General features: G+C 39.6%; 1 protein-coding gene across 13 annotated transcripts in view; it reads left to right on the top strand.

Annotated features, from left to right (window-relative positions):
- The window catches only part of Slc8a1 (solute carrier family 8 member A1), a 350,274-nt gene that overhangs the window by 73,559 nt on the left and 264,896 nt on the right, over window positions 1-11,819 (top strand). For all 13 annotated transcript variants that reach the window (XM_029531202.1, XM_021218592.2, XM_021218588.2 and 10 more), the window contains exon 2: window positions 1,636-3,467. In XM_029531202.1, coding sequence (XP_029387062.1) covers window positions 1,669-3,467 — 1,799 coding nt within the window. In that variant the 5' untranslated portion in view covers window positions 1,636-1,668. The remainder of the gene's footprint in view (window positions 1-1,635; window positions 3,468-11,819) is intronic.

Below are 11,819 nucleotides of genomic sequence, written 5' to 3'. Positions count from 1 at the left end.
ATGTCAGCTGTCCCGATTTATTCTTCTTTAGTGCAGAAACAATATGGGAAAAAAAAAAAAAAAAAAAAAAAAAAAAAAAAGAAAGTAATCTTTTATCAGTTATTAGCTAGAATGGGTTCCTGGCTATGGGAGGATCCAGTAGGTCTGATGCTATGTGCTGGGAAGGGATTCTCTTGTGCCTTATGCTTTTCTGCACCAGCCATCCACAATAGACATGGGGCAGAAGACATAGGCAAAGGTGGCATGGCTTCCAGTAAGTTGAGTGATGAGAGTTCTGATCCTGGTTTAACTTTCCACGGGTGACACAGATTTCTGACTATGATCTCTTTCCTATCCATGCTTTATGGATGATATAAAGAGGCATTCCAGATGACTTTTATAGAGACGTTCTTTTGCATTTACTCCAAATTCCAGGTCTTGGAGGCAGAAGTGCTATGAAGTTTCAGCTGAGCTGGTGGCTTAGTCAACAACTTCACTTTTATTATTCTCTGTGTGGCTCAGTGATCCAGTTACCATGTTCTTAACTGCCAACATATCTTCATCATATGTATACTTTATGTATACTTTATGGCCACAGTTGTTATGCTACGTGAGGAAATTCAGATAGAATCACCACTCCTGCATCGTTTGATCTCTTGAGCCCACCGTAGAGTTAATATGTGTTTTGGAATAACCATGGAAAGTATGACATTGGCACTGAGAAGGAACATTTTATGGCTGACTCCGCAGCCTTTCAGGCTCTTCCACACAGCTCAGCAAAGGTCTGGTTATCTCTTCTTCCTGTTGCACACTGTCTGCAACTTTGAAAGCATGGTGTGTAGGCAGATGTGAAGAACTGTGCTTGAAGACCCATGTGACCAGCTGATAATCTATCAGAAGTCCCAACTTGCTGAAATGGGGGGAGGGGGAGGGACTACGTCTTAATGAAAACATGCTTTTAAAGAACTGCACCTAAAATATGAGAATACTGCATCTTCAGTGATAAAATAATTTCCTTCACAAGAACAAATACTTTTGAGCTTTATTGCGAGTGAGCTTGAAGATTTCTCTGTTCCCAAGGAAACTTGGAGCTGTAGGATATTATTTTACAAAACACAATAAAGATGTACTCCAGGATTTAAGATAATCAGCATGCCTTGTATTAGGAGGATTATTTCAGAGTCTGAGTTTCAAGATGTGGCTCTTAATAAGGTGATTTTTGTCAATGAAATTGTTTCCGAAGATATCACACTAATTCAAATGGAAAAAAAAAATCTTCTTGTGCACCAAGGAAGAATTTACTTAATGCTTCAAGAGGTTTGCTTTCTGTTTATTGTTGGGTGTTAGTATGAACCAGTATGTGCTCAATCGAACTGTGCTATAATGGGACTTTTCATTTTTAGGGAGTCACATGTGTATCTTGCTCAATTAATGGGACTACATGTAGAAAATACACAAGCAGAGAGATTGAATTGTAAATATTACAAAGGGTTATTTAGTCTCTGATGGATTTTTATAACAATGATTCCATGGATATTTTATGATGATCAAACATATAGAAAGTTTTGGTATGAATAATTCAAATAAGTTATTAATGATGCTTTGACTCTAATGATGTGATTTCTCTTCTTCATCTTTTTTTTTTTTTAACTGCAGGTTGGAATAGTTGGAAATCTTATTACATACAACATGCTTCGATTAAGTCTCCCACCCAATGTTTCAATGGGATTTCGTCTGGTAGCTCTGGTGGCTCTCTTGTTTTCTCATGTTGACCATATAACTGCAGATACAGAGGCAGAAACGGGAGGAAATGAAACCACTGAATGTACTGGCTCATATTACTGTAAGAAAGGGGTAATCTTGCCCATTTGGGAACCCCAAGATCCATCTTTTGGGGACAAAATTGCTAGAGCAACTGTGTATTTTGTGGCCATGGTCTACATGTTCCTTGGAGTTTCTATTATTGCAGACCGGTTTATGTCCTCTATAGAAGTCATCACCTCTCAAGAAAAAGAAATAACGATAAAGAAACCGAATGGAGAGACCACCAAGACTACGGTGAGAATTTGGAATGAGACTGTGTCGAACCTGACCTTGATGGCCCTGGGATCTTCTGCTCCTGAGATTCTCCTGTCAGTCATTGAAGTGTGTGGCCATAACTTCACGGCAGGGGACCTGGGTCCCAGCACCATCGTGGGAAGTGCTGCCTTTAACATGTTCATCATAATTGCACTCTGTGTTTATGTGGTCCCTGATGGAGAGACGAGGAAGATCAAGCATCTGCGCGTGTTCTTTGTGACTGCAGCCTGGAGCATCTTTGCCTATACCTGGCTTTATATAATCTTGTCTGTCAGCTCTCCTGGTGTTGTGGAGGTCTGGGAAGGCTTGCTTACTTTCTTCTTCTTTCCCATCTGCGTTGTGTTCGCTTGGGTAGCAGACAGGCGGCTTCTCTTCTACAAGTATGTCTACAAGCGGTATAGGGCCGGCAAGCAGAGGGGGATGATCATTGAACATGAAGGAGACAGACCAGCTTCCAAAACGGAAATCGAAATGGATGGGAAAGTGGTCAACTCTCATGTTGACAACTTCTTAGATGGCGCTCTGGTTTTGGAAGTTGATGAGAGGGATCAAGATGATGAGGAAGCCAGGCGTGAGATGGCAAGGATTCTGAAAGAGCTTAAGCAGAAGCATCCTGAGAAAGAAATAGAGCAACTAATAGAATTAGCCAACTATCAGGTCCTAAGTCAGCAGCAGAAAAGCCGAGCATTTTACAGGATCCAAGCTACTCGCCTGATGACTGGAGCTGGCAACATCTTGAAGAGGCATGCAGCTGACCAAGCAAGGAAGGCTGTCAGCATGCACGAAGTCAACATGGACATGGCTGAAAATGACCCAGTCAGTAAGGTCTTCTTTGAGCAAGGAACATACCAGTGTCTAGAGAACTGTGGTACTGTGGCCCTCACCATCATGCGTAGAGGGGGTGACTTGAACAACACTGTGTTTGTTGACTTCAGGACAGAAGACGGCACAGCCAATGCGGGGTCTGACTATGAGTTTACAGAAGGGACTGTGATCTTCAAACCAGGGGAGACCCAGAAGGAAATCAGAGTTGGCATCATTGATGATGATATCTTTGAAGAAGATGAAAACTTCCTTGTGCATCTTAGCAATGTCAGAGTCTCTTTGGAAGTTTCAGAAGATGGCATACTAGAATCCAATCATGCATCTGCAATTGCTTGTCTTGGGTCACCCAACACTGCCACCATAACCATTTTTGATGATGACCATGCAGGCATCTTTACATTTGAGGAACCCGTGACTCACGTGAGCGAGAGCATTGGCATCATGGAGGTGAAGGTGTTGAGAACCTCTGGAGCGCGAGGAAATGTTATCATTCCTTATAAAACTATCGAAGGCACGGCCCGAGGTGGCGGGGAGGACTTCGAGGACACCTGTGGAGAGCTCGAATTCCAGAACGATGAAATAGTGTAAGTTACTTGTGTGTGTGTGTGTGTGTGTGTGTGTGTGTGTGTGTGCCTGTGTATGTGTCTTTATGCATGTGAGTATCTACTCTCTTAACAAATGGAATTCAAGAAACCACAGTTATTAAGTAATAATACTTTCAAAGTAACAGGTCTCTCATAGGTGTTTCTTTATAATATGCACAATATGCAAGATCTTAGTATCAATTTTTTTAGTTTTGCACATTTACATACTTTGCATACATCGAAGAGCATAATAAAATAAAATTGTGAAAGAAGTAAGTATATTGTAAAAGATAAGTTGAAAATTTTTATTCTGTTAGGAATCATGAGGAGTGCATCTAGGTGTGTATATACATAACACATAAATACTGAAAACAAATGTTTAATACATCACAAACTTGCTAACCCCATTGTTGTATAACTTGGAAAAGCCTGAAAATGAAACACCTCTGAGAATGTCCTGACTACCAGGGTTGACTGAATGTTTCTATGACTTTTAGTTGATATTGTGCATTATGAGACTCTGTGGTAGTGTGTCTACTTGTAGGCTAATGCTGAATTATGACATATGACCAGCTCTGTTTCATCATTTGGATTCCAATATGGATTTATTTAGTTCCAAATCTGGTTTTCTTTGACATGATGATGTGAACCTTTCTACCCTAGTGATATGTAACAGCGACAGAACTAAGATTCCTACCAAGGATTCTTGCAGATGAGGCATGGGACAGAGACAAAGAAGTGACAGATGGCTGACTCTTTCCTCTCCTTACTAATGCTTTGCCCTTTCGTGGTGCCTTGCTGTATCATGGATTCGCCATGTCTGAAATGATTGTTCTAGCAAGAGCTACTATTGAGAAAGCAAGGTCTTCCACTTTGCCCCCAGAGTAAGCTAAAAAAAAAAAAAAAAAAAAAAAAAAAAAAAAAGGACAGGATCAAGAAGGAAGGAAGGGAGAGAGGGAGGGCAGGATTCAGGGAAGGACAAAAGAGAGGAATGGTAGTATCTGTAGTGCATCAAAGGACCATAAAATGAGAAAGAGTGATAAATGTAGCATTGGTAATTTCGGTAATGAAGGAAAATACGTTCAATAAGATGAATTGTAAACTTGGTTAAACATATCTTGCTGTGCTAGCAGCAGATGATATGTTCAAATGACAAGAATGTGCTCACCAAGAATGACATTTGCAAAAAAAAAAAAAAAAAGCAAAACCTAGGAGGGCAACGGATGGAGAGAAGGACCAGGTTTCCTTGGAAGGGTTTTCTGGGGTTCTTAGGTTTCTTTGATGTTGTACAGTAGAGATGAATGGTTGTTGAAGTTTATTTCATATAGAAATTAAAGGGAGGAGGGATTATGCTCATCACCATGTAGTGTGTGGAGGTGGGCAGTGCTTGCATTAATATTTGTTTTATGATGTTAAGCTCATACCTACTGAAATGTATTTTACGGAAATAGAATACAGTAGCAAATTAGTATTGGACACACTCTTAGAAAGACTTCTTCCAGGAGCTTGCACTGACTTATGATCTGCTCCAAGCTGGCACATGGCTATCTTATTTCCCCACTTGCTCTTGCTCTTGCTCTTACTGCATTTCCTAGTGACTTTGGCTATAGACAGCTCCCATAATCCATGTACAATTTTAATGAACTCCAAAGGTGGCCCTTAACTATGCCAAAGCTGATGCTAACACAGGAGGCTTTTTCTTAAGGACAGCAGCATCTTACTTACTGAAGTTAAGTTCGTTTTGTTGTTGCTCTGTTCTCCAAGGTTTTAATCAAGCCACAGATAAGCAATCTTCTGTTTGGTGGCATAAGAAGAAGCAAAAGAAGAAAGTCTTAACATTTAGATGAACAGTGATTTGCTCGAATTACATTCTACCAAGCTTCATTTAAAACATTCATTCTTTCAATGCAATTAAATCGATTTTATGCTTGCTAAGGGAGGACTATTGCCAAGCTCCATTTTTACAAATCGATGTTTCCTTTGAAAATTTGTAAGAATTGGTGGACCTGCTGAGCCTTCATAGAATTGGTACCTTTTTTTTTTTTTTTTTTTTTGTCTTCGTGTGTGCATGTAAATGCTCATGTAGAGAAGAAAGGCTAACAGTGGGTTTTTTTCTTTCAGAAGCATTTTATCTGGTTTTCCAAGACAGTCTCCCACTCATCTGTGGCTCGCTGGCTAGGCTAGTCTTAGTCCAGCTGGCTGGACAGCAAGCATTTGCCAAAGATCAAGCTGTCTTCACATCCTCAGCGCTCTGATCACGGTGGCTCTTCACCAAGCTCCAATTTTCCCATTCACTATTCACTTTATAGCCCAAATGAACTCCCCCTCTTCTCAGACATGGCCCCTTTCTTCCCACTCCTCCCCTTTACCTCTGAGAAGAGGGAGGTCCCCCCCCACCCCGGGTAGTAACCCACCCTAGCACCTCAAGTCACTGCAGTATTAGGAACATCCTCTTCCAATGAGGCCAGACAAGGCAGACCAGTTAGGGGTACAGTATCCACAAACAGGAAACAGAGTCAGGGTAAGCCCTTGCTCTAGTTATTGGGGAACCTACATGAAGACCCAGTCACATATATACCACGTATGTGTGGGAGGTGGGGGGGGGTACGTCCAGTCCTTATGCTCTTTGGTTGGTGGCTCAGTCTCTGGGTATCCCCAAGGTTAGTTAACTCTGATGGACAGCTGTATGTGTCGGTGCTGGTTTGGATACACAGGTGTCTGTGTGGGAGAAACATAAATGAATATAGTAGCAACCCCTGCCAGGTTGGGGAGGAATGTGTCAAGCAGTCCTCAGAGGATCAATAGGGACACACTGCAAGCCTGCCTTTTTCCTTCAGTTACCTCAGAACTTCAGAATCCTCTGAGAGGCTCCACCTAGCAGATCACCAAAACAGATGCAGAGGACCCACAGTCCAGTGATAGACCCAGGTCAAGGCCTCCTATAGAAGAGTTGGGAGAAGGGTTGAGGATCCCGGAGGAGATAGGATCCACATTACATTCTTTTACAGAATTCTGAGAATCAGATTTGCATCCTCAAGCTGCAAGGTTTTCCCTGAAGCCCCTGGGTTTTCTAGACCAACCACAAAAATATCCGTGTAGAAAACTGGTACTGTACTATATTCTCTACAGTGAGATGAGAAATGTTAAAGATGGAAAAGCAGTTCATTTTTTGTTTTTTAAAGTAGAATGAAGTTACAGCCCTGCGTTTATTTTTTTGTCTTTCCCAGCATTTTAATCTTAAACAGATTTCAGTTTGACTCGGTGGAATTCCATTGCTACCAGGATTTGCAGGTGCTGGGTAGGCCTGTTGGTTCAACAGCTTTCTGTGTGTGACTGAGACTCAGCCCTGAGATGAGCATCAAAAACTTAAACGCAATATTTCTACAGAAAACATTATTAAAGATATGTCCCTAGGCTGATTTTCTCAGCAGGTTAGAAAGACTAGTGTGTTCTTGTCTTCTTTGGGTCATGGATATCTTTCTTCTCAGATGATGCTCTCCAAAGCTAGGTCCATATGTCAGATCCAGAGAAAGGAGATTTTTTTTTTTTTGTCCTTTCATCATGAAGTTGGGTGTGTGCACCCATCCTAGGTTGTTGTTCAAAGCAAGTTTCTCGCTTACCTGAGTACACAGCTGGTTTTGACAGATGACTTTCTTTTAAACCTACAGTATATAAAGGGAGATGTCGACACAAAAGTTTCATTGAGTACTTTGAAAAACGGCTTTGCTCATTTAATGCTGTGTACAAAGCCTGAATTTGTTATTCTTTTCAAGGCACCCTAAAGAGATTCATAGCAAAGATTAGACTTAAAGGTTATTTACTCTCAAGGGTCCATTAGCCATGGTTGAAATAGGGTTCAATCTGATCACTGATAGAGACATAGGCAGTACAGTTTTATCGATTATTTGATTTCCAGAGCAAAGGTGATTTCAAGCATCATTTGTTTCTTTTGAATACCAATTTTCTGTGAATAAAGGATTTAAATGTAGTATACAGAGTATACTAGTAATGATAATGATGTTTTAACTACATGGAACCCTATCTGCATACATGTAGACTGGATCTGAGAGCATAATTCAGTCTAATAGCCTGGAGTTATCCTGACATTTAGTCCCTGCCATAGAAAATACATCAGGTCTTTTGTGTGTCTGTGTGTCAAATGTGTGGATATATGCATGTGTGTCCACGTGCTTGTGGAGGCCAGATGTTAATGTTGGTCTCCCTCTGTCTTTCTGCACTCTGTTTTTTTGAGACAGACTCTCAGTAAATGCAGAGCTCTCACCAACTGGTCAGTCTGGCTGTAAAGTAAACTCCAAGGGTCTAACTGTCTGACTTCCTAGTGCTGGGATTGTAAATGTGCACTGCTAGTCCCTTCTTTCCTACATGCTTGCTAGGGACCCAGCCTTAAGTCTTAATGCTTGTGTGGTAAACATTCTACCAATTGAGCCCTCTCTTCAACTCTAAGTATCAACATTTTTTGTTTGTAGTTAAAAATACTGAGAACTTGTACTCTTTTGTCTTGCATTTAAGTATTGAAGATGTCGTTTAAATATTTAATTTAATAATGTCTAGAACTATTCACTCATTTTCTTATATGAATGATTAATTATTTCATATTGACTTTTTCTAAGATCAGAGTATAATAAGAGTATATATATATATATATATATATATATATATATATATATATACTTATTTAGGTATAATTATTCACAAGTAATAATTGTTACTTATAGTATCTAATAAAACCTATTACCAAGAAAACTTTTAAAATTATACTGTAAAAATCCATTTAAGGGATCCATTTAAGGGATATAATTATAAGCACATGCTTTTGTAGAAGCTTAGTCAATGGCAAAATCACAGCCCATGCCAAGTTATTTTAACTTTCAGTGGGGAATTCTGTCTCATGTTAACGGCTAATGAAAAAATAAATTAAGAATACACTGTTGTGATTTGTGGTTGGGAGCTGATACCCACACAAGAGCAACACCGCTGATGGTTATTCTTTAATGATGCTAGTTTGGAGGAAATATCTATAACAAAATATAATTTGATCTTCCAAGATCTATTATTAGCTTAACTCTTCTGGGAAATGTTAAGGTTAATTAATTAATGTAGACACAAATCAAATTTAATTACTTAGTTGTGGGCCAATAATAATAACATTTTAGAAGATAATTTAAGGGATTATGATTATTTATTGTTAGATGTATAAAATGCTGAACTGAAAAAAACAAAGCAGGTTGGAATATTTATGTAGTATATAGCTCAGCAAACCATTTTACAGGCATTTCCTAGCCACAATATTGAACAGTAAATGATGAGTTACTGCAGTTCAGTTTGAACAATAATTATATTTTGGGGTATGGTATATAACTTTATTAATTTTATGAATTAATTAAGGCATTTTAACAAATTCAATTCTCTGACAATCAATCTTTGCATGTATTTTAAAATAAGAATTAAAAAAATGAATAAGCATTTAATATTATATGTCATATATCATTACTGTTATTACTTCTGTTATTGCTACCAATACTATCATTATCATTGCAGGTCAGGAAAGACAAACACTTGGCTTTTATTTATTTATATTGCCAACATTCTTACCTTGCTGTGTGGGATTCCACGAAATAGGTACATACACATATGAGACATTGATTCAGCTAGGGATTAAAAACAAGAAGTAGTACAGTAAGACCACCATATGTAATACGCCAGCTTAAGCAGGCTTACTGAGAAAATCTGATGTGATCAAGACAGAGAAACAAGGTATGTACCAGCAAATTGGAAATGACAAAAAAATACTACTGCGGATATTACCCAAGAAGGCCATTTAGTGTGCACTGCTTTGAATTTGGCATGTTCTGAATTTACTTTATAACAATAATTTTATCTCCTGCTTTTAGACTATTGAAGGAATGGGCTAACGTAGATGGGAGTACATTTTTCCTAGGTCATTTGCTAATGTAAGAAATCTGGCTGGAATCATTTGAGCACTTCAGTGACTTTCTACATGGGTGGATTATCCTCGCAGATTGCAATAGTTATCCTTTGTGGAGTCAACCCTACACATAAACATAAATTATAACTATGTAAGATGCTGCTGTGAATATGCACATTTTGTGAGGTTATAACTATTATAAAAATAAGACTTGATGGGAGGCAAAACACTTATAAATTGTAACGCCGTGTTGCTAAGAGCTTAAGTTGATTATGTGCACAGAATTTCTTACCATGAGCCAGACTGCGGCACTTGCTGGTGTAATCTCACTTTCCCAGGTCTAGTTAGAGTCTGAGGTTATAATATAGTCATATGAAGGCATTTTACCATAGCAAATGAGGACATTTCATGGCTTAAGCACACCGAAGTGTTTTTTGTTTTTTTTTTTAAGATTTATTAATTTATTATATGTAAGTACACTGTAGCTGTCTTCAGACACTCCAGAAGAGGGTGTCAGATCTTGTTACGGATGGTTGTGAGCCACCATGTGGTTGCTGAGATTTGAACTCTGGACCTTTGGAAGAGCAGTTGGGTGCTCTTACCTGCTGAGCCATCTCACCAGCACCCCCCCCGAAGTGTTTAAAATCTGAGGTGCCTTCTAAATCATCCCCAAGGCCGTTTTATAGGGGACCCCTTACGTCCTCCACACAACGTCATCGTTTTCTACACATTTATCATTATAATACGCCAATACACATGTGACACTGAAGATGAAAAAATGAACCTCAAGAAGAATAAAAATACTTCAAGGTACTAAGAAATGATAGATCCAGGATTTGAACCTTTTTGGACCAAATGTAGGAGTTAATATAGATCCCTCTATATGATCGTCTGTAGCTTCTAATGATTTTCTAGGAAAACACCCTAAGCATTTTGTTTTCTTGTTTATGAGATATCTTGGTGTAGGCCCGGTATTTTTGGTGTTCTTGTTTTGCTTGGTTTTTATAGATAGGGTAAACTTGTAGCTCAAGCTAGTTTTAATTGGCTATGTATCTAAGGCTGACTTTGAACTAACTGATTCTTCTCACTCCCTACAACAAGTGCTTGAATTAAGGTTGGGCCACCTCACCAGGATAGAACTTGTTTCAGTTGACTTTAATCTGGTAGCACTTGTGTAGTTCTTTGCCCATTTCTTTAACCACTCTCTTAACCCATTTTCTCGGAATCACCATTGGACGACCACCAGTTTGTAAAACCTGAGCAGACTGTATGCAGAATTGTAGTGTGGGCGGAGACTGTCACTGCTTTGTTTCCTTAATACACTGGTAACCTAGAGGAGGACATTTATACATACTGCCCTTAATCCTTGTGGATGGAGCAACCTGGAGAGTACAGATCCTGGGACATAGGGATTGTTGCCATCTTGCTGTTCTGTCGTTATTAGCTGAGAAAAACTGCCATAACATAACATTGTAAAGCCACAGGAAGTGCAAATGCTTTCCTTTAAAATACCCCTGTGTCTGTGTCTTATTGTCTTCTGTCATGGCTTCTGCAGTCTGATAACTGGGGATTCATGCTTTGAGGTAGGAAGGCGGTGTGAGTGATACAAAACACCATGTTGCCTTGCAGAGGTACAAGTGGCTCTAGGGGCTGTGGCATAAGAAAGGAAAGGAGAGCGTATGAAGCCAGCTGAAGGTGCGGTCAGCTGTTTAGAAGTGCTGTGGGGTAAGCCCACTCAGGGGTCTCAGGGGAAGATGCTATAGACTAGGCAGGGCTTTTGTCTGCTGGCTTCCCACAATGCCTTATGAGAGAAATAGAGAAGGACCTGGGAAAGAGATAAGCCATTAACAAGAAGCATAGAATTATAGGAAAGCTCCCTTGCACGTTCCTTCCTGGCTCTACACACAGTCTCCTTAATACTCATCCGTTTGTCAAAGGTTGTATCAGCCCCAGGGTCTTTTCTTTTCACAGACCTATATAGCTGAAGCAGAATTAAAGAAAAGATGCCCTTTCATTTCTGGCATTCCTCCTGAACATCCAGGGCTCCTGATGACATTTTCTTTCCCTCTTACAATGTCTCTGCTGGGTCAAATATGGCAGCGGGAATGGTACTCGTTGAGACAGGGGAAGATATGGAGAGGAAGGACAAAGACAGGCTGAAGGCAGGATTCTGGCCCTGTCTTTCAGATGCTAGAAAAATTCCAGTGTGGCTGCTAATTCAAATATCAGTGGAGTAGGTGAGAATTTTCCACATAGAATTTTCTGATTTTCTTTTTGCGCTTCCCTTCCCCTTCCTTCCCTTCTATTTTCTTTCTCTTTCTCTTTCTCTTTCTCTTTCTCTTTCTCTTTCTCTTTCTCTTTCTCTTTCTCTTTCTCTTTCTCTTTCTCTTTCTCTTTCTCTTTCT

The sequence above is a fragment of the Mus pahari genome, chromosome 18, assembly GCF_900095145.1.
Source record: "Mus pahari chromosome 18, PAHARI_EIJ_v1.1, whole genome shotgun sequence".
NCBI lineage: Eukaryota > Metazoa > Chordata > Mammalia > Rodentia > Muridae > Mus > Mus pahari.
Note: the sequence above shows the minus strand (reverse complement) of the source record. Positions and strands in the feature narration are given on the sequence as shown.